This window comes from Marmota marmota, unplaced genomic scaffold (assembly GCF_001458135.2).
Source record: "Marmota marmota marmota unplaced genomic scaffold, marMar, whole genome shotgun sequence".
Taxonomy (NCBI): domain Eukaryota; kingdom Metazoa; phylum Chordata; class Mammalia; order Rodentia; family Sciuridae; genus Marmota; species Marmota marmota.
In genome coordinates, this window is record NW_026000222.1 from 16,708,435 (window position 1) to 16,730,962 (window position 22,528).

The window sequence follows — 22,528 nt, forward strand, 5'->3', positions numbered from 1 at the left end:
AGAAAAGGAGGAGGAGGAGGAGGAGGAGGAGGAGGAGGGGGAGGAGGGAATCTAGCTATTTGGGAGGCTAAGACAGGAAGATCACTTGAGCCCAGGAGTTGGGGGCAACATATCCTGTCTCTTAAAAAGAAATAAAAAGTAGGGAAGAGTAAGGTTAACAGAGGGGTCAGGAAAGAGCTGAGATGGGAAATGTAAATATCAGCTCTGGCCTCAGGCACTCATCCTACTGCAGGACAGGACAATCAGAATTAATGGTGGTAACCCAACTTACTGTCCCTCAAGTACCCTTCAACTCTAAGGGAATGGATAGCCAGGCTGCAGCCCAGAGATCCCACCCTGGAAGGCCACCTCCCATCCCTTTATCCTCCAGATAGTGGCAGAGTGGGCTTCCTCTCCCACCAACCTTGTCACCTGCTCAGCAACACTCACTCTCCTGAACAAAACTCTGTAAAAGTTGTGCCCAAACCCACCTATTCCTGGTGTAGTCACCTGGACTCACCCACAGCTCAGAGCCTGCCCAAGCAGAGGAGGGTGTCAATTCAGGCTGCTAAAAGCAACAGACAGCAGAGCTGCTGATGGCATCACTCTGCCATCAAACCTCCAAGAGCCTCTTCATGCATCCTGCCTCTAGAAATAGAACACTTGACAAAAGCAATGACATCAGGCCAAGGATGTCACATTTCATGTCAAGTGAAGTACACAGTTTTGTGTGAGAGGACCCTAACAGTCTTCCAGTATGAATCTACAAGTGGTGACTCATCTTCTGTGTTACTCCTTTGGAAACAGCTCCTCCAAGCTTCTGGGGCCTCCTGCAACAGGAAGCTCACCTCTCAAGGTGGCTCTGTATGTCTTCAGACTGCTCTCAACCCTACACAGGTCTTCCTCACATTTAGTAATATGTGTCTTTACCACATCCAATATTCCCTCTCCACTCTAGCACCTTTGGGCATTGAATGAAAACTCAGATTTCTGCTCTCAAAGTGATCTCTTTCTGCATTCCTGACTCTTTAAGAGTCTTGAATTTACACTAGTAAGTGAAGGGCACACAGAGTCCTGAGGCCTTCAAATCCTTCCACCTGTGGGCACAAGTATCTCTGGCCAGCATTCCCCTAAGTACAATGCCATTGGAATCTCTAATATGTCCAAGAGACCAGTTCCCAGAAGAAAGTACTCCCTACTGATGAGCAACCCCATCTGCCTACCAGCAATCACATTTGGGACCTTTTCTAGGGCATCATCAACAACTGGTGTTTTCCTTAAGAGAAGGCAGAACAAAGAACCCTCCCCTCCCACATTTATAACCAGTTATCACTTATAAATGTTCCAGTTTAACCCAGCAAATACTCAAACAGGTACCTGTCATGTGCTAACCCTGAACAGTGGAGAGCATATGTTACTGATACACATACTATTCCTCAAGGGCCTCATAGGAAGGAGAGGTATGTCCACAGACCAGAGAAAGCACTGAAGCCAAGACCCTAGCACATACTAAGGCAGCTGTCTCAGGGAAAACAGGCTACAGTGGGGCAAAGGTCAAGAACACTGAAGCCAAGCTGACTAGGATTCAAATCCTGCCATCCTCTAGCTTTAAGACCACCAGCAAGGTACTTAACCTTACCAGCCTCAGTTTTTTCAGCTGTAAAATGGGGGAATCATAGCATCTGGAGAGACTGTTGTGAAGATTAGAAATGTTGGTTGCAGCACATCCAGTCCCATGGCTGGTGCTCAGCAAGCACAACACAAACAGCAGTGTTCAGCTTTATTCCTAAAGGAAGCAAACTTTGAATTGGATCTTTTAGAGCTAATCAAATTTCTAAGGATGACACTGGGAGCAGATAGAACAATGTGATCAAAAACTCACTGTGAATTGTGAATGCAGCAAATATGTTGGGCCTATGATGTGTGCAAGTGGGGTACAACTTGGACCTCAGCTTTGGGCTGGAGTATCTGAAATGTCAGGATCATAGGGCCTCACCACCATTGTGCCCCACCAGGTATGTCAAGGTGGGACCCTTATAGATGGCATGCTGGAATCCTCTCCAAATCCACCCTCACAAGCTGATGCTTCTGCCCCATACTCCTTCTTCTTTCTTTCTTTCTTTTTGGTACTAGGGATTGCACCCAGGAACATTACTGAGCTAGATCCTCAGCTCTTCTTAATTTTTTTTTTTATTTTGAGACAGGGTCTTACTAAGTTCCTGAAGCTGGCTTCAAACTTGCAATCCTCCTGCCTCAGCTTCCCAAGTTGCTGGGATTACAGGTATGCACTATCATGTCCAGCTACTCCTTCTTTTCTTAACCATGTGGAGTCCACTCCATGGAATCCCTGATCTGCCTCAAAATGCCCGGGAGCCAGGCTGGGATCATCCCAACAGCCGCCAGTGAGGCATCCTGCTTGTCTTCCACACTTTCTTCTGTGTTTCTCCTTCATTGTCAAGAACCAGGACTCCTCCCAGCATTATAGGGCTCCCACAAGAAGCACCAGGCTTGCCCCCCAGCTTTTTCCACTTCTTTTCCAATACCCCCAAACAATCTCTAGCTTACTCTGAAACTCAGTCAGCAATGTCCCCTTGTCTGAGCCTACCTCCTGCAGGAAGTCTTCTATTCAAGTCCATGAGCCTGACAGAAGCTGCACAGTCAGAACATGCAAGGAATAAGCATATCAGACAGGGGTTTATGTACAGAAGAAACCAACATAAAGGGGCAGGAGATAGGAAAAGTGTCCTACAAAGGTACCAAGTTCTATAGAACCTATTCCTTAGTGGGGAAATACAACCTTCTACACTTTGCTGAGCTCAGAGTGGGAAGTCCTTTGCTTGCAACCTCCCCTCAACAACCAGACAGGTTTCTCTGGCAGGGCCCTACTCACTTAGATGGACTTCATGAGGGCAAATGCCTACCACATAGTATAAGACAGATGACTGGAGTGAGGGAATAGGGCCCAGTCACTTGACCTGAGTCTCACAGTCCATGTTCCAGACTATCCAGATCCAGTGGCTCTATGCCAAGACTGTACTGGCATGTGCCTGCCAATGAGGCTTGTCCTGTGGCTATTTCCCATTCTAGTTCTCTCTCCCCAGACAATCTCTAACTCCATGGGGAACGGGTCTTCATGCCTCTTGCATTTTTCCCAGGTGTGTGACCAGTAGGACAAAAAGACAGATTGATTTCCAGTGCTGAGAATCTGATTTACTGATGAGGCCACCTCCCCCTGGAAACACCCACAGAAATCTCTCCAAAGCCAGAGCTCTTCACAGAGAGTGGTAGAATCTGTTCATGGGGTCAGCCAAGCTCCAGGTGGCAGACAAATGCTACCAGGACCCGCCGGGAATTTGACTCCATCACTAGAAAATGATGCTTTTAGCTTTCGGTAAAAAGGTAGTGACAGGGCTGGGGATATGGCTCAAGCGGTAGCGCGCTCGCCTGGCATGCGCGGGACGCTGGGTTCGATCCTCAGCACCACATACAAATAAAATAAAGATGCTGTGTCCACCGAAAACTAAAATATAAATATTAAAAAAAAAAAAAAAAAAAAAGGTAGTGACAGCAAAGACTGGGAAGTTCCCCAACCCTCACACTGGGAGTTCCAGAGTCATACTCCATTACTCCAGAACAATAGGAAGCAGACTCTTAGGACCCACTCTTTTGGCTCCAGCAAGAGCAGGAAGCCTGAGTTCATTCACTATCCCATTTGTCATTCCTTCACCCTCAGATAATCAATACTGAGTTAGCATAACTTGCAAGCTCCAATTAGATAAAATGCCTGATCAATAATTGCCAGAATCAGGAAATCTTGGGAAAACCTACAGATTTTTCATAACCATCTTTCCTCTGTCAGCAGCTCTTGGGAAACATTCCATCTTTGTCTCCCTCTCTCCCTCCCTCCTCTAGTTAAGCTTGGTACCCCTTTGTCAGCTGGACCCCTCAACAGCCTGGCACCATGCAGAGTTCCAAGAGACTAGAGCTTCTAGAATACAACCAGCCTCTCAACCTTTAGGCACTCAAGGATATTAAAATTTCAGTTTCAACTACAACCTCAGGTGGTTCTCCAAGGCCTCCTACACAGACAGCTGAACTTCCTGAGTTCCCCTCCAGTATCTTCTGTCTGACTCCAAATGAACCTGCTTCTTAGGCCATTGCCCACAAGTCTGTTTCCTCTTGTCTCCCTCCTGTACTTTTGTGCATCCTCCAAAATTCATGTTCCACTTGCTCCACAGTTGTTCCTGACCACCCAGTCCCTTTTCTTTCTCTGTGGTACTGGGTATTAAACTCAGGGGCATTCTACCACTAAGCCACATTTCCAGCACATTTTATTATTTTTTTTTTTATTTTTACTTTGAGACAGGGTCTTGCTAAATTGCTGAGGGCCTCACTAAATTGCTGAGACTGGCCTTGAACTTATAATCCTCCTACTTCAGCCTCCTGAGTAGCTGGGATTGTAGACACGTGCCACTATGCCTGGCAACCCAGCCCATTCTATGGCATCTGCCCAAACACTTGCTCCTCAAAGCATGGTCTATAAGCCAGCAGCACCAACACCAGCAGGGTGCTTGACAGAAGTGGAGACTCTCAGGCCTCACCCAGACTTACTGAATCAGAACCTACATTTTTAATAAGAATTAAGGGGATTTGCATGGACACTGAAGTGTTTGAAGGGTTCTTTCCCCAGTACCTCCTCCTCCTACCCCCACAAAACAAAATCAAAAAAAGTGTGAGAAGCTCTGGCCTCTACCTCTCCTCGGCTGAGCCCTGGTTTCTCTTCACTTTTATACATGGAGATGAGGATAGATATGACTGTAATCATCCCTTCCAGTCACTCACTTCACAGCCAAATGTCTTCCTCAGAAGCAGAGGCAGAACCAACTTCAAGTACCTGCTGGTGATACCTTGCCAAACTTCTACAGTTCTGTCCCAGGAAACTGGGAGAGACTCTGACCATCGGTATATACCTGCAGGATTGGGCCACCCTGATGACCAATCCTATTTGAGGACCAAGTAAACATTAGGATATTAGCACTACTGAGGGGAGACAACTGTGTGCATTAAGGCACTAATCCCCAAATTGTGCCCCTGATACCACCTGAGCTTCTTCCCAGTCCCTTCCATAAATACCCCAAGCCAATATCTGCCCTGAAGAACCAAAGTTTGAACTGGGCCTGGAACCAAATCTAATTATACTGGAATGGTTCCCAAGTGAGACAGTACATTGTGAGGCACTCATGGCTTTTTTGTTTGTTTGTTTGTTTGGTACCAGGCAGGGATTGAACCTAGGGGTGCTTAACCACTGAGCCACATCCCCAGCCCTTTTTATTTTAAGACAGGGACTCACTAAGTTGCTGAGAGTTTCACCAAGTTGCTAAGGCTGGCTTTGAACTTGAAATTCTGCCTCAGCCTCCCAAGCTACTGCGATTACAGGCATGTGCCACCATGCCCAGTCACTCCTGGATTTTAACTGAGTAGTAAGCTACAATTCTCCAGCACCCTAAGCTCTTGCTCAATACCAGTATGGTCTCATTTACTGCCCAGCACAGTAGGTATATGAGAGTCAAATTTTCTGCAAAACATGCCCATCTACTTAACATCTGAGAATGACAGTGGGCCAGACCTGACCACATTGTGGAAAGCACCAAGTGATCTACTCCTTCACTCCAGAGCCTATAGATCACAGTTGTAGTATAAACAGTTACCACTGGCCTTACTGCCTCTACCCCTCTTCTAGAACTATGTCTGCACTATAGCTGGCATGAAGAGGAAGGCTTTCCTTTCTAACTTGTACCACCTGTGAGACCTATAACCTGGAGATCCACCTAACCCTGAAGGGAACTAAGTCCATAACCACATCTAGAAGCTGACAGGAAAGTGATGAAGAATCTCAAATACTTAAGTTGGTAACATGGGGCTATTGGGTGATTCCTGCAGGAAACATTGATCTAGGCTAGCTCTTGGAAGCAAGAAAGAGGTCCTGGCCCAAACCCCTGTGAGGAAAGCTGGACTGCACAAGGAAGCTTCTCCCAAAGATACTTCCCATCCATACAGTTTACATAAAAGACACAGACAGCATCTTGGCAAGCCCAGGCCTGAAGGGAACACTCAGTGGGGAATAGCCATGGCAGTATCCTTAGTGTCCAGTTGATGCACAAAACTCAGCTCACCAAAGCCATCACAATTCTTTTCCTTATGGCTTCCCTAAGTACACCATTATCTAAAAGGTGCTTACAGTTCCCTGCAGTCAGCTTTGTCATCTACCCAGTTAGCATCTTTCTAAGGATTCGCCAGCTCTTTCTCCATACCTTTCTTTGGCAACTAGCAGTGCTGAAACCTGATATTTTTGCAGAGATGAGAAATATCAATGGATCCAAAAACACAAACTGATGGCCTGCTGGTTGAATATGGGCCACAGGTTAATGTTTGCTGGTATACAGATACTATTTAATATGTGACCTGGATTTGAAAATCTTTTTGTTTTTTTATCATTATTTATTTGTTTTATAAGGTGCTGTGGATCGAATCCAGTGCCTCACACATGCGAGGCAAGCGCCCTACCACTGAGCTACAACCTCAGTCCTCAGAGCTAGCACTTTATCCTCTATTTTTAGTCTGTAGTTGGGACAGTGGAGTGTTAGCAGCAGTCCCACCTTTGAAGCATTTCTAATTGGAATGAATGTGGCTCTCTTACTGCTGATTTTAGTCCCTGTGCAGACTTCGTTTAAAGTGAAGTCAGGACTTTTATTTAATAAACCTTAGTTTTTCTTATCAGGACCAGACTAAGTGTGCACATTTAAATAAAAAGAGTCAGTGTATGTCTTCAGACAGCTATTTATTTGTGAATCTAGGACTCTGTTTCCTAACGAGAAAGAAGTAACACCTGAGTGGCTGTGCTAGGTCATCCATGCAATCTGTCTTCCTTCTCCATGATGGTCGATATTGCTTACAGAGTGGTCTTGGGGATCAGGCGCCTATGTTCTGCCTCAGGAATATTGGCCCAAGAGCTGGTCTTTGCCTGAGCTTTCAGCTTTTACTGTGTTGAGATACTGTGTTTTCCTGAAGGAAGAGATGAGTATGCAGAATTCCAAAGTCCATAGTTCTAGTNTCCATGATTTCATTTCTAACTGAGACCCCTGAAGCACACTCAAAACTCTGGAAATACTTCCCTGTGTCTATCATTATCATATTAGGGTATAATTATGGAGCTAAGTCAGAGCACTGTGGAATTCCTCTCTCTGAAATAGATTCTAGTTTTCTGGGAAAGCCAGAATAATGTAAGCTTCCATGTTCAGCAAGCATGTTCTTTAAATTCATGTAACTACCTTTAGGAAAACAAAGCATAGCATTTTGACAGACATCCAGTTTTATACTGACTTCAGATATTAAAGAATTGTGAGTCCTTGACAACTTTCTGGCATAGGGTCAACACTCAAGCCAGTTTCTAGCTAGCATTGTGATTGACTCCATTACAGATATTCCACTCCCTCAACTGCACTAAAGCTTGGAGCACTTATGTCAGTACCGAAGTCAGAATCTAAGCCCTTCAGAGTAATTCTATCCTTCTTACCATGGTGGTGGGCCAATCAGCATAAGGATTTATTCAGGACCATGCAAATGACCTAATTAAGGGCAACATATGAGGAAAGACATTTGGTGAAGGCTTATGGGGAAGACGATTCCTCCATTTATAAAAGACCTTTTATAAGGGTCTTAGAAATGACCTATTTCTCTTCTCCAGAGAACATGAAAAAGGAGTAGCATGAGGAGGTCCTATTCTTTTAGTAATCACAAGGGGGAACCTACCTGACAATGACTTTGATGTCTGAAAGCAGAAAAAAAGAAGAAAGCAGGTCTTTGTAACTTCATTTAGTCACTGAACCAAACTTATCCAGTTGTAATGGTTTGGATTTGAAATGTTCCCCTCCACCCAAATTCATCTTTTAAGTGTTGGTATCCAGGGCAGCAGTGTTTACAGGTAAAGCATTTGGGAGTTCATTGGATAGTGAGGGTTCTGACCTTCTTGATGGATTAACCTGCTTATGGATTTATAGCTTAATGGATTATATTGAGGTGGAAAGCACTTTACTGTGCAGAACATGGAGAAAGTAGTTATAGTAAGTCACTTGGAGCATGCCATAGAAGGTTGTACTGGGACTCTGGCATCTTTCTTTATCTCTCTGTGCTTCCTTTCTTCAATAAAGTGAGCCTTTGTTCCCCAACACCCCACTGCTATGATGTTTGACCTTGCCATAGGCCCAAAGTAGTGGAGCTAAGTGATCAAGCACTGAAACCTCTGAAACAGTGAGTCAAAATAAACCTTTTTTTTTCCTTTAAGTTGATTTTCTTAGGTATTTTGTCACAGTGAAACAATGCTAACATAGCTCACACACCTGTAGTTTATGTTTCCTCTGCATTTCCTTTCAATTCAATGAGATCTTCAAATCTGCTTTATTTAATAATTTTATTTTTCTAAAAGAAACAAATATCCCAACCAAAATATTCCTTCAATGCCAAACCCCTAAGTATAAGGGTTTCTAGATACTTTTAAAAGATCCACATATATGCACAGTACCCAGGTGATACATAATACAATGTGTTTGTGTAAAAGTTATAACTTTTTGTCAAATCAGCTAATGTTAAAATACTTTTAAAGGTTTCTGTCTCCACATTGATTAAAAGTAATTCTGATAGCCATAATTAAACTTGTATTTTCTTCAATACCAATGTTTCATAATATATATATATATATATATATATATATATAAATAAATTAATTAATTAACTTAGTACCCTTTAACAGTTTGTTTTGTTTTGGTGGTACTGGAGATTGAACTCAGGGGTGCTGTACCACTGAGATACATCCCCAGCCCTTTTTAAATTTATTTTTTTAATTTTTTATTTATTTGTTTTAGTTGTAGTTAGGCACAATATCTTCATTTATTTATTTTTATGTGGTGCTGCGGATCAAATCCAGGGCCTCACCCATGCTAGGCGAGCGCTCTATCGCTGAGCCACAGCCCCTCAAATTTATTTTTTAAAATTAATTTATTCATTTATTTTTGTGGTACCAGGATTGAACTCAGGGGTGCTTTACCAATAAACTACATCCCCAGTCCTTTTCTTTTCTTTTTTTTTAATATTTTTATTAGTTATAGATGGACACAATGCCTTTATTTTATTTGCTTATTTATTTATTTTTTTAATGTGGTGCTGAGAATTGAACCTAGTGCCTCACACATGCTAGGCAAGTGCTCTACCATTGAGCCACAACCCTAGCACCCAGTTCTTTTCTTTCAAAAACAAGGTCTCACTAAGTTGTCCAGGCTGTCCTGGAACTTTTGATTATCCTGTCTCAGCTTCCTCAATCACTGGGACTACTGCACCTGGCTCAGCAGTACAATTATAAAGCATGTTTACATGATATTTACAAAGTCCCTAATGGGACTGAGTTTCAGCAGCCCATTTCTTACTGTACTCATTATTGGTTTTCTCTCTTTCTTGCCTTAGTTCCCCCATTCCTTCACTTGTGGTGACTGGAATCACCTCCCACATAAATTATCTGCTCCCAAGTCCTTGCCTCTGGGCTCACTTTTGGGGAACCCACACTAAGACATTCTGCTAATCTCACCTTGTTATTTTTACATTACTTGCATGCGTCTCCTGAACATGGGTCCTTAGACCGAGAAGGTTATATCCCCCATCAAGGGCCTCCTCAACATCCCTGGGACAGGGGCAAGACAGACTCACCTCCCCCAAATAACTGTACTTGCCCCTGAGGATCTGCCGGTATAGCCGGGTGCGGTTGTCATCCTCAAAGGGCATGGTACCACTGAGCAGGATGTAGGCAATGACACCCAGTGCCCACATGTCCACAGAGTTGGTGTATGGCTTGCGGACGAGGACCTCAGGAGCAATGTACTCAGGCGTGCCACAGGTGGTCTTCATCAGGCAGTCATCGCCCTTCTTGCGGGCACTGGCCAGGCCAAAGTCAGTGATGATGATCTTGGAATCAGTGCCTGGATGGTAGTAGAGCAAATTTTCAGGCTTGAGGTCTCGGTGTGTGATGCCCAGGGCATGCAGGTATCGAACACCATCCAGCACCATCTGCAGCACCCTCGTAGCATCCCGCTCAGTGAAGGAACCCTTGGCAATGATGCGGTCGAACAGCTCACCACCAGTGGCCAGCTCCATTACCATGTACACTCGCTCTTGCGTTTCAAACACCTCCACCAGCTGAATGATGTTGGCATGGCGCACCCGGCGCAGCACACGCAGCTCTGATTCACACACCTCCCGCCCTTCTCGGTACTTGGTCTCTATCATCTTGATGGCATATGGTTGCCGGGTTGCCCGGTGCTCCACACGTACCACTCGACTAAAGCTGCCTCGGCCAATGAGGGCTTTGATGTCGTACTTAGCTGTAACACGTGGGTCAAACTTGGCCCTGTACTTTGCCACCCTGGCCCTGCGTGGTGGTTCTGAGGGAGGCTCTGTGTGGCCAGTAGTGGGGGCACCAGAATAGGAGTTTGCATACTGATTAGCAGCTGGGAACCCAGCTTTGAGAGGGCCAACACTGTCCACCTCTGTGATGAAATGCTTGTATACATCACTCTTAGTGCCACTGAAGGGCTCCACCTTCTTGACCAGATCCAGCTGGACATCCTTGGGCGGCTCAGGAAGAACCTTGCTTGTCCCACAGCCCATCACGGACACGGGGGCATCCTCTCCAGCGAGGCTGGCAGGACCTGCTCTGCAGGCAGTGCCCCGTCTACACCTACGCAGACAGAAGAGAGGGCAAATCAGCATTACCAGAGACATCTCTGAAAGGATGCTGCCATCTTCACGCCCCCAACCCCTGATACATGTAGTCTGATTAAGACTGAAAACCTAAGCCAGGCACAGTAGTGCATACCTATAAACCCAGCAACTCCGGGGACTGAGGCAGACGTATTGCAAGTTCAAGGCTAGCCACAGCAACTCAGCAAGACCCTGTCTCAAAATTTAAAAAAGAGGATGGAGATGTGCATTGGGGTTGTGGCTCAGTGGTAGGGCACTTGCTTAGCATGTGTGAGGCACTGGGTTTGATCCTCAGCACCATATTAAATAAATAAATAAAATACAGGTGTTATATCTGTCCACAACTAAAAAAAAAATTTAAAAAACCAAAACATTTTTTTAAAGGGATGGACATGTGACTCAGTGGTAAAGCATCTCTGGGTTAAATATAGAAAAGAAAATCTGACTCTAATATGTTTCCCTGGAAGGGAAGATGGTTTTGGCCCCTGAACACTTGGAGTAGAAGGCTCAGTATAGAGTCTAGATGAAAGACTGGGTCTTAGCTCCATAACTTTGACCTAGTCTCCTTGGGTCTCAGTCTCATGCTATTCTTTAAGCCTCAGAATGGGTAGGAGTATGCAATAGGATCAGCTGTCACAGCCCCACCCTCCTCTCTACTCTGCCTGGGTCCTTTCTTGTTGAAGTCCCATATTTCTTAAATGTTAAAATCACTCCTCTTATTATTCTGACCCATCTTTTCTGAAACAGGGGTTTTCAGCCATCAGGGCTCAGAAAGCTCTTTCTCCAAGGCCTCCCTCCTGGACAGTGTTTCCAGTCCTCAAGGCCTCCTGCAAGGGTTGATTTTCCCCCACAACAAACAACAAACCACTTCCCTAGGCCTCTGCCCTAGCCTCACTCTTTCCTGGATGATTTCCACAGTTTTGCTAATGTACAAACTTCTCTCAGGCAGTTGAATACTCTGTCCTAGGGTCTCTCACTTCCCCAGCTTACTACGTGGCTGACATCCACATGAGGCCCAAAGCTGACTAGAACCCATCCCAGAAAACTTAGGACCACAAACCTCAGCACAGTACCACCAGGTAGTTGCAAAACTAGTCTGGCTACACACACATAAATCCAGCAACTTGTGAGGCTGAGGCAGTAGGATCACAAGTTTGAGGCTAGCCTTGCTAACTTAGCAGGAACTTGTCTCAAAAAGTAAAAATGGGGGGCTGAGGTTGTATGGCTCAGTGGCAGAGCGCTTCCTAGCATGTGTGAGGCACTGGATTCGATCCTCAGCACCATATATAAATAAATATAAATAAAGATACAACAACAACTAGATAATATTTTTTAAATAAAATAAAATTTAAATTTAAAAATAAATAAATTAATTAAAAGGGCTGGAGATGTAGCTCAGTGGTAAAGCATCCCTGAGTTTAGTCTCCAGTACCACCAAAAAAAACACACAGGGACAGGGAGGGCCTTGATCTCAGAAAGAACATCAGCACATTGATCCAGATGTGATTTCAGCTGTAGATCAGGATACCATGTTTCCTTGATACCTTGTAAAAATAATGAAGTTACTGCTTTCCAGAAGTCTCCACCTTTCTACCTAGACTGCCCTTTTCTAGGTCTATCTGAGGGCCCCATGGTTTGAAAAGAGCTAAGAGTTTCCTAATTATGGCTATACAGAATTGGGAGTGAAATGGTCAATTCATATCAAACATTTACTGAACATCTATAAAATGTTAGGAATACAGAAATGAATAAACAAAGATCCAACGTAGGCTATATTTTAACACTCACCAAAAAAAAAAAAAAAGTCAAGTAAGACATGGTCATCAAACTCATAGTCTAAGTAAAGAAAAAACATAAAAACAGATAATTTCAATAAAGCAGGGTATTAAGCTTGAGAAACAACAGTAGACACATAGAGAGCAAGACAGGGATTAGGGAAGCCTTTAGAAGGAGGTGACCCCACCCCAACTCCGAATTTTCAATCAAAATGAGTCAAGTAAGCACAGGTGGGAATGGTGACTTAGGCAGAGAATAACACATTCTAAGGCCCAGAATCCCAGAATAAGCCTGGTAATGGGCAGTTTAGTGGGACAAAGCCAAGGTTGGGGGCTGAAGATTTTGGAAGCAGGAACCAAATTATGAAAGGCATCACGAGTTCTATTGAAGACTGGGCTTGAGGACTGGGCTTTCCTGAAAAGTAATGCAGAAGAAGTAATGGTAACAGAAAAGAGAAGTGATCTGATCTGTGTTTAGAAAGAAGTATGAGTTAAACTAGAGGAGGCTCAAAGTGGACTAAAATGGTCAGTGACAGTGTGTCCTGAGTTGCCATGTGAATCCATGTGACACCTCCAAGGCATTCTGGTAACAGCTGTCTGTTTCTACCCCCTTTCTACACCCTGTGCCTGAAAGGGGTAAAATTGGGAGATGTCAGTAGCACCAATGATAGGCTGGAGGTGATCTAAGGGGTAAGAGGAAAGATTAAGGGCAGCACTCCAGTTCTTTGCTTGGTGCCTGGGCAAAGGGTCAGGAGTGCAGCAGAAGGCACAGTTTAGGAAGCAATGGGAAGAGTTCAGTCTTGGCTGTGCTGCAGTGCATGTGAAACGTCCATGTGACACTTACTGTAGGTTACTGGATGTAGAATCTGATGCCTAAAGAGAGCTGGTCAGAGACTCTGTGACTCCCCAAGAGTAGTACTTGGGGCCAAGAAGAAATAGCTACATCTCCTTACCCGATTGTGAAAATGGCAAATGATTCCACCCAAGGCAGCACAGGAAGCCCCTTGCAGGTTTTACCGTGGCACATTGAGAGATATAGAGAACCCCTAATAGTCATCAGATTACAGTGAATCAAAGGGCCTAAATTCCAGGTGATGAGGCTTGTACTGGCCAATATGGCCAACTCTTTCAGGGAACAAACTCATCACTGAAACATACCCAAAACTTTGATGGCAAATCCATAAGATAAAAAAGAAAAATTTGGAGACCACAGATTAAGGGTCTGGGTTCTACCCCGAGTACTGGAGACTGAACCCAGGGTCTTGCGCATGGTAGGCAAGCACTCTACCACTAACTACATTCTCAGCCCTTTATTTTAAGACAGGGTCCCGTTAGGTTGCCCTGACTGGCCTCCAACTTGAGATCCTCCTACCTTAGCCTCTCAAAAAGCTAGATTATAGGCATAATGCACCACACCTGGCTAAGGGTTCAGGTTTTAATCACTGTGTCACTACAATTCAGAATGAAGTTTTATCTTTCCTCACATAAAAGGGAACTAGTCCTCTACCAACACAAGTGCTTCAGGATTTGCTACAACTCTTACCCTAATGCCTTGGAGGTCCCACATGGATTCCCATGGCAATTTAGGAAACAATGTTTAAACAAAGGCATTCAGAAAGAGGTTCCTTTTCATCTGGGCATGGTGGCAGATGCCTGTAATCCCAGCAGCTCAGGAGGCTGAGGAAGGAGGATCATGCATTCAAAGCCAGCCTCAGCAACTTAGCAAGGCCCTAAGCAACTCAGTGAGATCCTGTTTCTAAATAAAATATTAAAAAGAACTCAGGATGTGGCTCAGTGGTTAATACGAAAGAAAGGAAGGAAGGGAGGGAGGAAGAAAGGAAGGAAGGAAGAAAAAGAGAAAAAAGAAAGAAAAAGATTCCTTTTCACAGACATCAAAGACTAGAACTATGGACTTTGGAATTCTGCATACTCATCTCTTCCTTCAGGAAAACACAGTATCTCAACACAGTAAAAGCTGAAAGCTCAGGCAAAGACCAGCTCTTGGGCCAATATTCCTGAGGCAGAACATAGGCGCCTGATCCCCAAGACCACTCTGTAAGCAATATCGACCATCATGGAGAAGGAAGACAGATTGCATGGATGACCTAGCACAGCCACTCAGGTGTTACTTCTTTCTCGTTAGGAAACAGAGTCCTAGATTCACAAATAAATAGCTGTCTGAAGACATACACTGACTCTTTTTATTTAAATGTGCACACTTAGTCTGGTCCTGATAAGAAAAACTAAGGTTTATTAAATAAAAGTCCTGACTTCACTTTAAACGAAGTCTGCACAGGGACTAAAATCAGCAGTAAGAGAGCCACATTCATTCCAATTAGAAATGCTTCAAAGGTGGGACTGCTGCTAACACTCCACTGTCCCAACTACAGACTAAAAATAGAGGATAAAGTGCTAGCTCTGAGGACTGAGGGACACATGTAATAGCCTCCAGGGGACCATAGCTGCTCTATGCTCCAATCACTACGCTCCAATCACATCTGTTAACTTCTCTTCCCATACAGGTTAAGTGAAAATGCAGACATGGGGATAAGGGTGGTGGCTGGTAAAACTCCTAGAAAAGAGGCAAAGCCTTTTTCCTCCTCCCAGCTGTCTTGTGTATGTGACCAAGGTAGGTGTAGGGGTTGGCAGAATGATTAAAGAAACCTCAAGAAAACTTCTAGGAGGGTTTCACTACACCAGTTATAACAAGTCACCAACACCAACCCTAACACATCTTGCAGAAAGTACCTGACTCTCTAGAATCTGCTCTATAACTTCAACTACCAGCCTCCCCTCCAGGGGCATTTAACCACTGAGCCACATTCCCTAGCTCTTTTTTTTTTTCTTTAGTTTTAGTTTTAGGTGGACACTATATCTTTATTTTTTTTTTAATTTTAATATTTATTTTTTAGTTTTTGGTGGACACAACATCTTCGTTTGTATGTGGTGCTGAGGATCGAACCTGGGCCGCACGCATGCTAGGTGAGCGCGCTACCGCTTGAGCCACATCCCCAGCCCATATCTTTATTTTATTTTTATGTGGTGCTGAGGATCAAACCCAGTGCCTCATGCATGCTAGCTAGGCGAGCACTCTACCACTGAGCCACAACTCCAGCCCCTCTCCAGCCCTTTTTTATATTTTATTTAGAGACAGGGTCTCTCCAAGTTGCTTAGGGCTTCACTAAGTTGTTTAGGCTGGATTTAAACTCATGATCCCACTGCCTCAGCCTCAGGAGCTGCTAGGATGACTGTATGCCACCACATGGGGTGAGGGAGGGGCAAAGTACTCCTTGAGGAAGACAAGCATACTGGACAGTGTAGAATGGCAGTGAGTACTCAGCACTACTGTCCTCACTGTCACTGTACAGAAATGACCAGCTAGGAGAAGTGAGACTTGTCCAAAGCCACTCAGACACTGTGGACCAAGCATGGCCCAAGTCTCCTGGTTCCCCAGTCAGCTGCTTTCACCACACAGAAAAGACTTTACAAGTGTCTGGGGCCCAGCAGAGCCTAGTCTCACTAGATCAAGACCTTAACCACCCACCCCCATCCCCCACCTCTTGAGCTGGTGAGTCAACACACCTCTACTGAGTTTTTTTTTTTTTTTTTTTCAGAACAACTATTCCAAACTCCACTCCAACAACAATCTGGGCCATGCTGCTCAAGGCTCTACTCCTGACTGCCTTTGATCACTACTGTTATCAGTCCCTCAATGAAGGGGCCACTATTCAGGTTTCCAGAACTCCCGTGGTACTTAGCAAAGTGCTAAGCTCAGAAAAAACATTTCCTACTTTGTCAACAGTGAGTGAAAGATGGTCTGGCTCTTGGATTTCTATTTGGTATGGGGCAAACATTCTAGAACCTCAGAAATTTTCAAGGGGCAATAAGATATCTCACTAGTAGTTAAACTAGAGACATATTATTTGGGTGCCCAAGTAATCAGTTTCAACAAATGAAGCCTGTTTGGGTTTTACAGATTACCTGAACACTAAAGTAAGTTTGTCCACATTCTTACAGAAGACTGGGGGCCCAGGATAGATTCTGAAATAATTTCCTGGCCACAGAGACCAGAGGACTATAGGCACCTGACCTCTCCAATAGCAGCTCTCAAGATTTTTCTCCTCAGCAAAATTTTACAACCTTTTGCCTACAAAGATCTCTATATTCTGCTTCTGTGTTTTAGAAGACTGTCTACCAAAATGAAGTAGGTAGAAATCTCTCAGTAACCGCAGAAAAAGTACCTGCTAGACAGTGCATCTAACTCTTGGCCTGGTAAGCAGAGAGACAAGGCAAACTCTTGTCACTTTAGACAAAAGCCCCCAAACAAGGGCTTAGAGGGAACTATACAACTCTACCTTCTACAACAGGAAAACTGACCCAGCAATTCCATTCCAAAATAATACTACAAAATCACTTCCATAAGCATACAATATATAAGAGAGTTCACGGCAGCATTCTTTATCATAATGAAAAATTGGGGGCTGGAGGATAGCACTCATTGATAGAGTGCTTGCCTAGCATGTACAAGGCTCTGGATTCAATCTCCAGGATAGCAAAAAATAAAAAGAAATCTTTCATTGAAAATAACCCAAATACCCATCAATAAGATTTTTTAAAAGGGTGGGAGGGGGATAACTCATGTTCCTTGCAGGATAGATTGGGACAGCATGAGATTTCATTATACTACTCACAATAGCATGCAAAAAAATTACTCAAGATATATTCATATAATGGAATGTTTTTCAGCTGCTGAAATGAATGAGGTAAATTGGGGTCAGGGTATGGTTCAATGGTAGAGTGCTTGCCTTGCAAAAGTGAGACCCTGGGTTTGATCCACCATTCCACAAAAAGAAAAGAAAAAAAGAATGAGGTAAATCTAGCCAGGCACAGTGGCACAACACATCTGTAATCCCAGTGGCTCAGGAGCCTGAGGCAGGAGGATCACAAGTTCAAAGCCACCCTTAGTAACAGTAAGGTGCTAAGCAACTCAGTGAGACCCTGTCTCTGAATAAAATACAAAATAGGGCTGGGGATGTCGCTCAGTGGTTCAGTGCCCCTGAGTTCAATCCCCAGTACAAAAAAAAAAAAAAAAAAAAGAATGAGGTAAATCTATATCGACAAGGAAAAAATACACCAGTCATGTACAATTTTGCTAAGTAGCTATGTGCCAGGATTCATATCTGTCATAAATTGTGTACTGTACAGTAGTTTATTGTGTAATTTTTGCTGGGGATAGAATCTAGGACCTCACATATGCTAGACAAGCACTTTACCCTGGAGCTAGGCTCCTAGCCCCTTTTATCTGTTCATTTATTTATTAAATGATTATCTATCTTATCTGTTTATTTATTTATATGTGGTGCTAAGGATCAGATCCAGTGCCTCACACATGCTAAGCAAGTGCTGTACCACTGAGCTACAGCCCCAGCCCCCTTTTATTTTTTTAGTTGTAGATGGACACCTTCATTTTGTTTATTTATTTTAATGTGATGCTAAGATTCAAACCCAGGGCCTCATACATGCTAGGCAAATGCTCTACCACTGAGCTACAATCCCAGCTCCCCCAGCCCCTTTTTATTTTTTGAGACAGGGTCTCACTAAATTGCCCTGGCTGACTTCAAACTTGCCACCCTTCTGTCTCAGTCTCCCAGGTATCTAAAATTACAGATAAGTATCACCACACCTCATAGTTGATTGAATAGTTTTAAAGGGTATGTAAAGCATATATCCAATGAGGGATTGTAAGAAGTTATAGACATATTCATGGGGAAAAAATATCCTGAAAGAATAGAAGAAAATTGTTAACAGCGATTGCCTCTGGGGGTGTGTAACTGTGAGGGGGGATAAGTACAAGAAAGGATGAGAATTTTTACTTCTCACTTGGCAGACTTCTGTGCTGTTGCTATATTTTGAAACCACCACATACTACACTTTATTTATTTATTTAGGCGGGGGTACCAGAGACTGAACTCAAGGGCACTCAACCACTAAACCATATCCCCAGCTCTATTTTGTATTTTATTTAGAGACAGAGTCTGAGTTGCTTAGCACCTCACTTTGGCTGAGGCTGGCTTTGAACTTGAGATCCTCCTTCCTCAATCTCTTGAGCTGCTGGGATTACCGGCATGTGCCACCACACCCAGCTCACTTACTATACTTTAAAAGGTATTCTGCACTAGGTGCGGTGGCACATTCCTGTAATTCCAGCAACTTGGGAGGACTGTAAATTCAAAGCCAGCCAGGGCAATTTAGCAAGACCATGTCTCAATCAATTAATTTTTTAATTGTTTGGCTCAGTGGTGGGGTACCCATGAGTTCAATCCCCAGTACTGAAAAAAAAAAAGTTATTTTCCTAGCTATTACAGAAATGTGTATGCTAATATATGCATAAGAAAAAAGAGGCAAATAAACCAAATTATTATAGTACTTGTGTCTAAAGATATTTGTTCATTATTCACTCCTATAATGTTTCAATTTTTTTTTTTTAAGAAAAAGGAAAAAGAAGGTTTATTGCTATGCTAGCAAAGGAGAAATACAGGAGATTGGTCCCAACGGCTGTGACTGTTTCAATTTTTAATAATATTATTTCATAATAACAATTGTTATGACTTTTTTTTTTTTTTTTTTTTTTTGCAGTACTGGAGACTGAATCCATGGCCTCATGCACATTAGGCAAGTTCTCTACCACTGACCTACATCTCCAGCCCATTACTCCTTTTGAAAAAAAAATTTTTTTGAGACCTGTCAGTGCCAGGTTGGCATTAAATTATGGGGCTCAAGTGATCCTTCTGCCTTAGTCTTCCAAGTAGCTAGGACTCCAGGAGAATACCACCTCACTCATGTATGACTCCTTTTTAGAAAACAGTAACTTGGGCCCCCATTTTTCAAGAATTCTAGCTGAACCCACTGCTCTACATAGTAACAGTTGGTAGGCAAATACCTTCAGAGAGATGTTCTGAAGTTTGCTGTGTTCTCCCCATGTTATCATGACCCCCAACTCCATCTAAGACATCTCACTATCAGAAATACAAACCCTGGCTAGGTGTGGTGGCACCTGACTTAATCCCAGATACTCAGGAGGCTGAGGCAAGAGGGTTAAAAATTTGAAGCCTTGGGGCTAGAGTTGTGGCTCAGTGGCAGAGTGCTTGCCTCACACATGAGAGACCCTGGGTTCAATCCTCAGCACCACATAAAAATAAATTTAAAAAAATAAAGATATTGTGTCCATATATAATTAAAAAAAGAAATTTGAAGCCAGCCTCAGCAACTTAAAGAGGCCCAAAGCAACTTAGTGAGACCCTGACTCAAAATAAAAAGGACTAGGGATGTGGCTAAGTGGTTAAGTGCCCTTGGGTTCAATTCCTAGTACCAAAAAAAGAAATGCAGACCCTCACAATGTATTTGCAGTTATCCTTTCAAACTCACATTGATCAACTCACAAATATTTATTGAGCTCCTACTATGGGCCCAGAATTCTCTCAGGGCTATAACAGACAAAAAGAAGGAACCATAGTTTCTGCTTCTAAGAAACTTAGAGCCCAGATGGTTCCACACCAAGAGTTCCTTGACCCATTTACTCTTTTTTTGTCTTTTTTTTTTTTTAAGAGAGAGTGAGAGAGAGAGAGAGAGAATTTTTTTAATATTTATTTTTTAGTATTCGGCGTACACAACATCTTTGTTTGTATGTGGTGCTGAGGATCGAACCCGGGCCGCACGCATGCCAGGCGAGCGCGCTACCACTTGAGCCACATCCCCAGCCCCCATTTACTCTTATGATGCCCTCGAAGCCACTTTAAGTCTGAGAGCCTGGAAGAAGACCTTTTGAGATAATTTTCTCCCAGCAAATGAAAACATTATGTTTCTCGATCTTAGCATCATCATATCAGACACCATGGCAACAGAGGGTTGTACCAAGAATTAGCTCAGTGATGACCTAGCCAACACAAACCGGCTTAATACTCACTGAGGTTCTGAAAAGAAAGTGAGTTCAAATAAATAAGACTCTCGCCAGCTTTCAACAAACAAAATTACTTACATTCTTCCAGAGCTGTGTATCTCAAAGTTTCTCAATGGGTCACAATACACAGAGAACAATATTGTTATACAACATCCTGGGTCAATGGAGACAGCTATTCTCAACTGTCATGAAGCTTAAGGGTCAATACTTTCGCATACCTATAGCACATTAATATCATTATATACTTGGGAAGCTCTGAAAAGGACCAAAATTGCCCATGTAACATGCTCACAATTAGGTGGGTAAAGTGGTACATGTCTATAATCCCAGCTACTTAAGAGGCTGAGGCAAGAGAATCACAAGTTTGAGGCAAGTTTAGGAAATTTAGCAGGACTCTGTCTCAAAATAAGAGATTGAAGATATACCTCAGTGGCAGAGCACTTGCCTAGCATGTGCAAAGTCCTGGGTTTATCCCCAGTACCACACACACACAAAAATCCTTATACTTTTAGAGTGAAATGGAAGGCCAAACCAAAGTGCCAGTCATTTAACTATGAATTTGTGACTGACAGAGAATACCAGCATCTACTGCAGATTCTTATTCTAAAATCTGCAGGGGCATTCCATTCTAAGAGCCAAGCAAATCTAAGAAAATGTGAATTTGTAGCTCAGTGTCAGAGAGAAACAGTTGTCCTTAAGGCTGCACTTTCTCCAGCTCATTTATACAACTTAAGCACAGAACTGTAATTAGACCTAGACAATGTGTTTATTCAGCAAACCCACCCTCTAGTGTGTTAACATTCCACATTTCTTCTAGGGGAATAGTCAACTATATATATCCTGATGAGAAACCTGATGAGTGTTGCCAGCTTTCTCTGATGAGGAGAAATGACCTTAATGAAATCACCAACACAAGGCAGCTTCCTACATGCAGCTCAGTCTGAAGAGCAGAGATGAGATTTTCTGGGGGCGGTGGGGGGACAGTGGTAGCACACGTATTTGATCCCCAACACTGCAAAAGAAAAAAAAAGGGGTGGGGGGAGATTTTTTTTTTCCTGGTCCTGGGGATAGAACCCAGGAGTGCTTTACCAATGAGCCACATGCCTGGTCTTTTCTTTTCTTTCTTTCTTTTTGAAACAAGTTCTGGTTAAATTGCTTAAGGCCTTGCTAAGTTGCTTAGACTGGCCTCAAAATGTGATTCTCCTGCCTCAGCCTCCTGATTTGCTGGGACTAGAGAGATTTTCTTTTGACAAAGGACACTTATTATTAATGATCATTAGTAATAAGAGTGGCTTCAGTTTAGAATTTCAACTCTGCTAAGGATCTCATCCACAATATCTCAATCCTCTCTGCAACCATGTGAGGTAGGCAATGATTATTCCTATTCTAGAAATAGGAAACTTCAATCCAAAGAAACTTAATCTCATAAAAGCCAGAAATTGAAACAAGGTCTTTCTGACTCTAAAATTCCTGCTTCTAACCACCAAAATATACTGTCTCTCTAAGGAATGGGCAATGAGACACAACAGGAGTCCATAATGCATAGCTAGCCCATTCTACTGGACAAAAGAGACAAGTTTCTTGAGGCAGCGACACAGATCTTCAAGCAGAAATCACAGTAAAGTGGGCTAGGATTGTGGCTCAGTGGTAGATTGCTCGCTTAGCATGGGCGGGACCCGGGTTTGATTCTCAGCACCACATAAAAATAAAGGCACTGTGTTGTGTCCTTCTACAAAAAAGATTCTCTCTCTCTCTCTCTCCTTTAAAAAGAAAGAAATCACAGTAAAGTCACTTTTTAAAAAAACATTTTTTTCGTTGTAGATGGACACAATATTTTTATTTATTTATTTTTATGTGGTGCTGAGGATCAAACCCAGAACCTCACAAATGCAAGGCAGACGCTCTACCACTGAGATACAGCCCCAGCCCACTTTTTTTTTTTTTAATCAAAATTTTAGAGTGAGAGGTAACTGGTAGTATAGTTAAGTGGTAGAACACAGGTACTAGGTTCAAT

At 43.2% G+C, this 22,528-nt stretch overlaps 1 protein-coding gene across 2 annotated transcripts in view; it reads right to left on the reverse strand.

Annotated features, from left to right (window-relative positions):
• Pskh1 (protein serine kinase H1) overlaps nucleotides 1-22,528 on the reverse strand; it is a 35,623-nt gene that overhangs the window by 11,194 nt on the left and 1,901 nt on the right. The window contains exon 2 of one of the 2 annotated variants that reach the window (XM_048792628.1): nucleotides 9,614-10,759. In XM_048792628.1, coding sequence (XP_048648585.1) covers nucleotides 9,614-10,689 — 1,076 coding nt within the window. In that variant the 5' untranslated portion in view covers nucleotides 10,690-10,759. The remainder of the gene's footprint in view (nucleotides 1-9,613; nucleotides 10,760-22,528) is intronic. The other variant, XM_015496184.2, reaches the window with a different exon arrangement.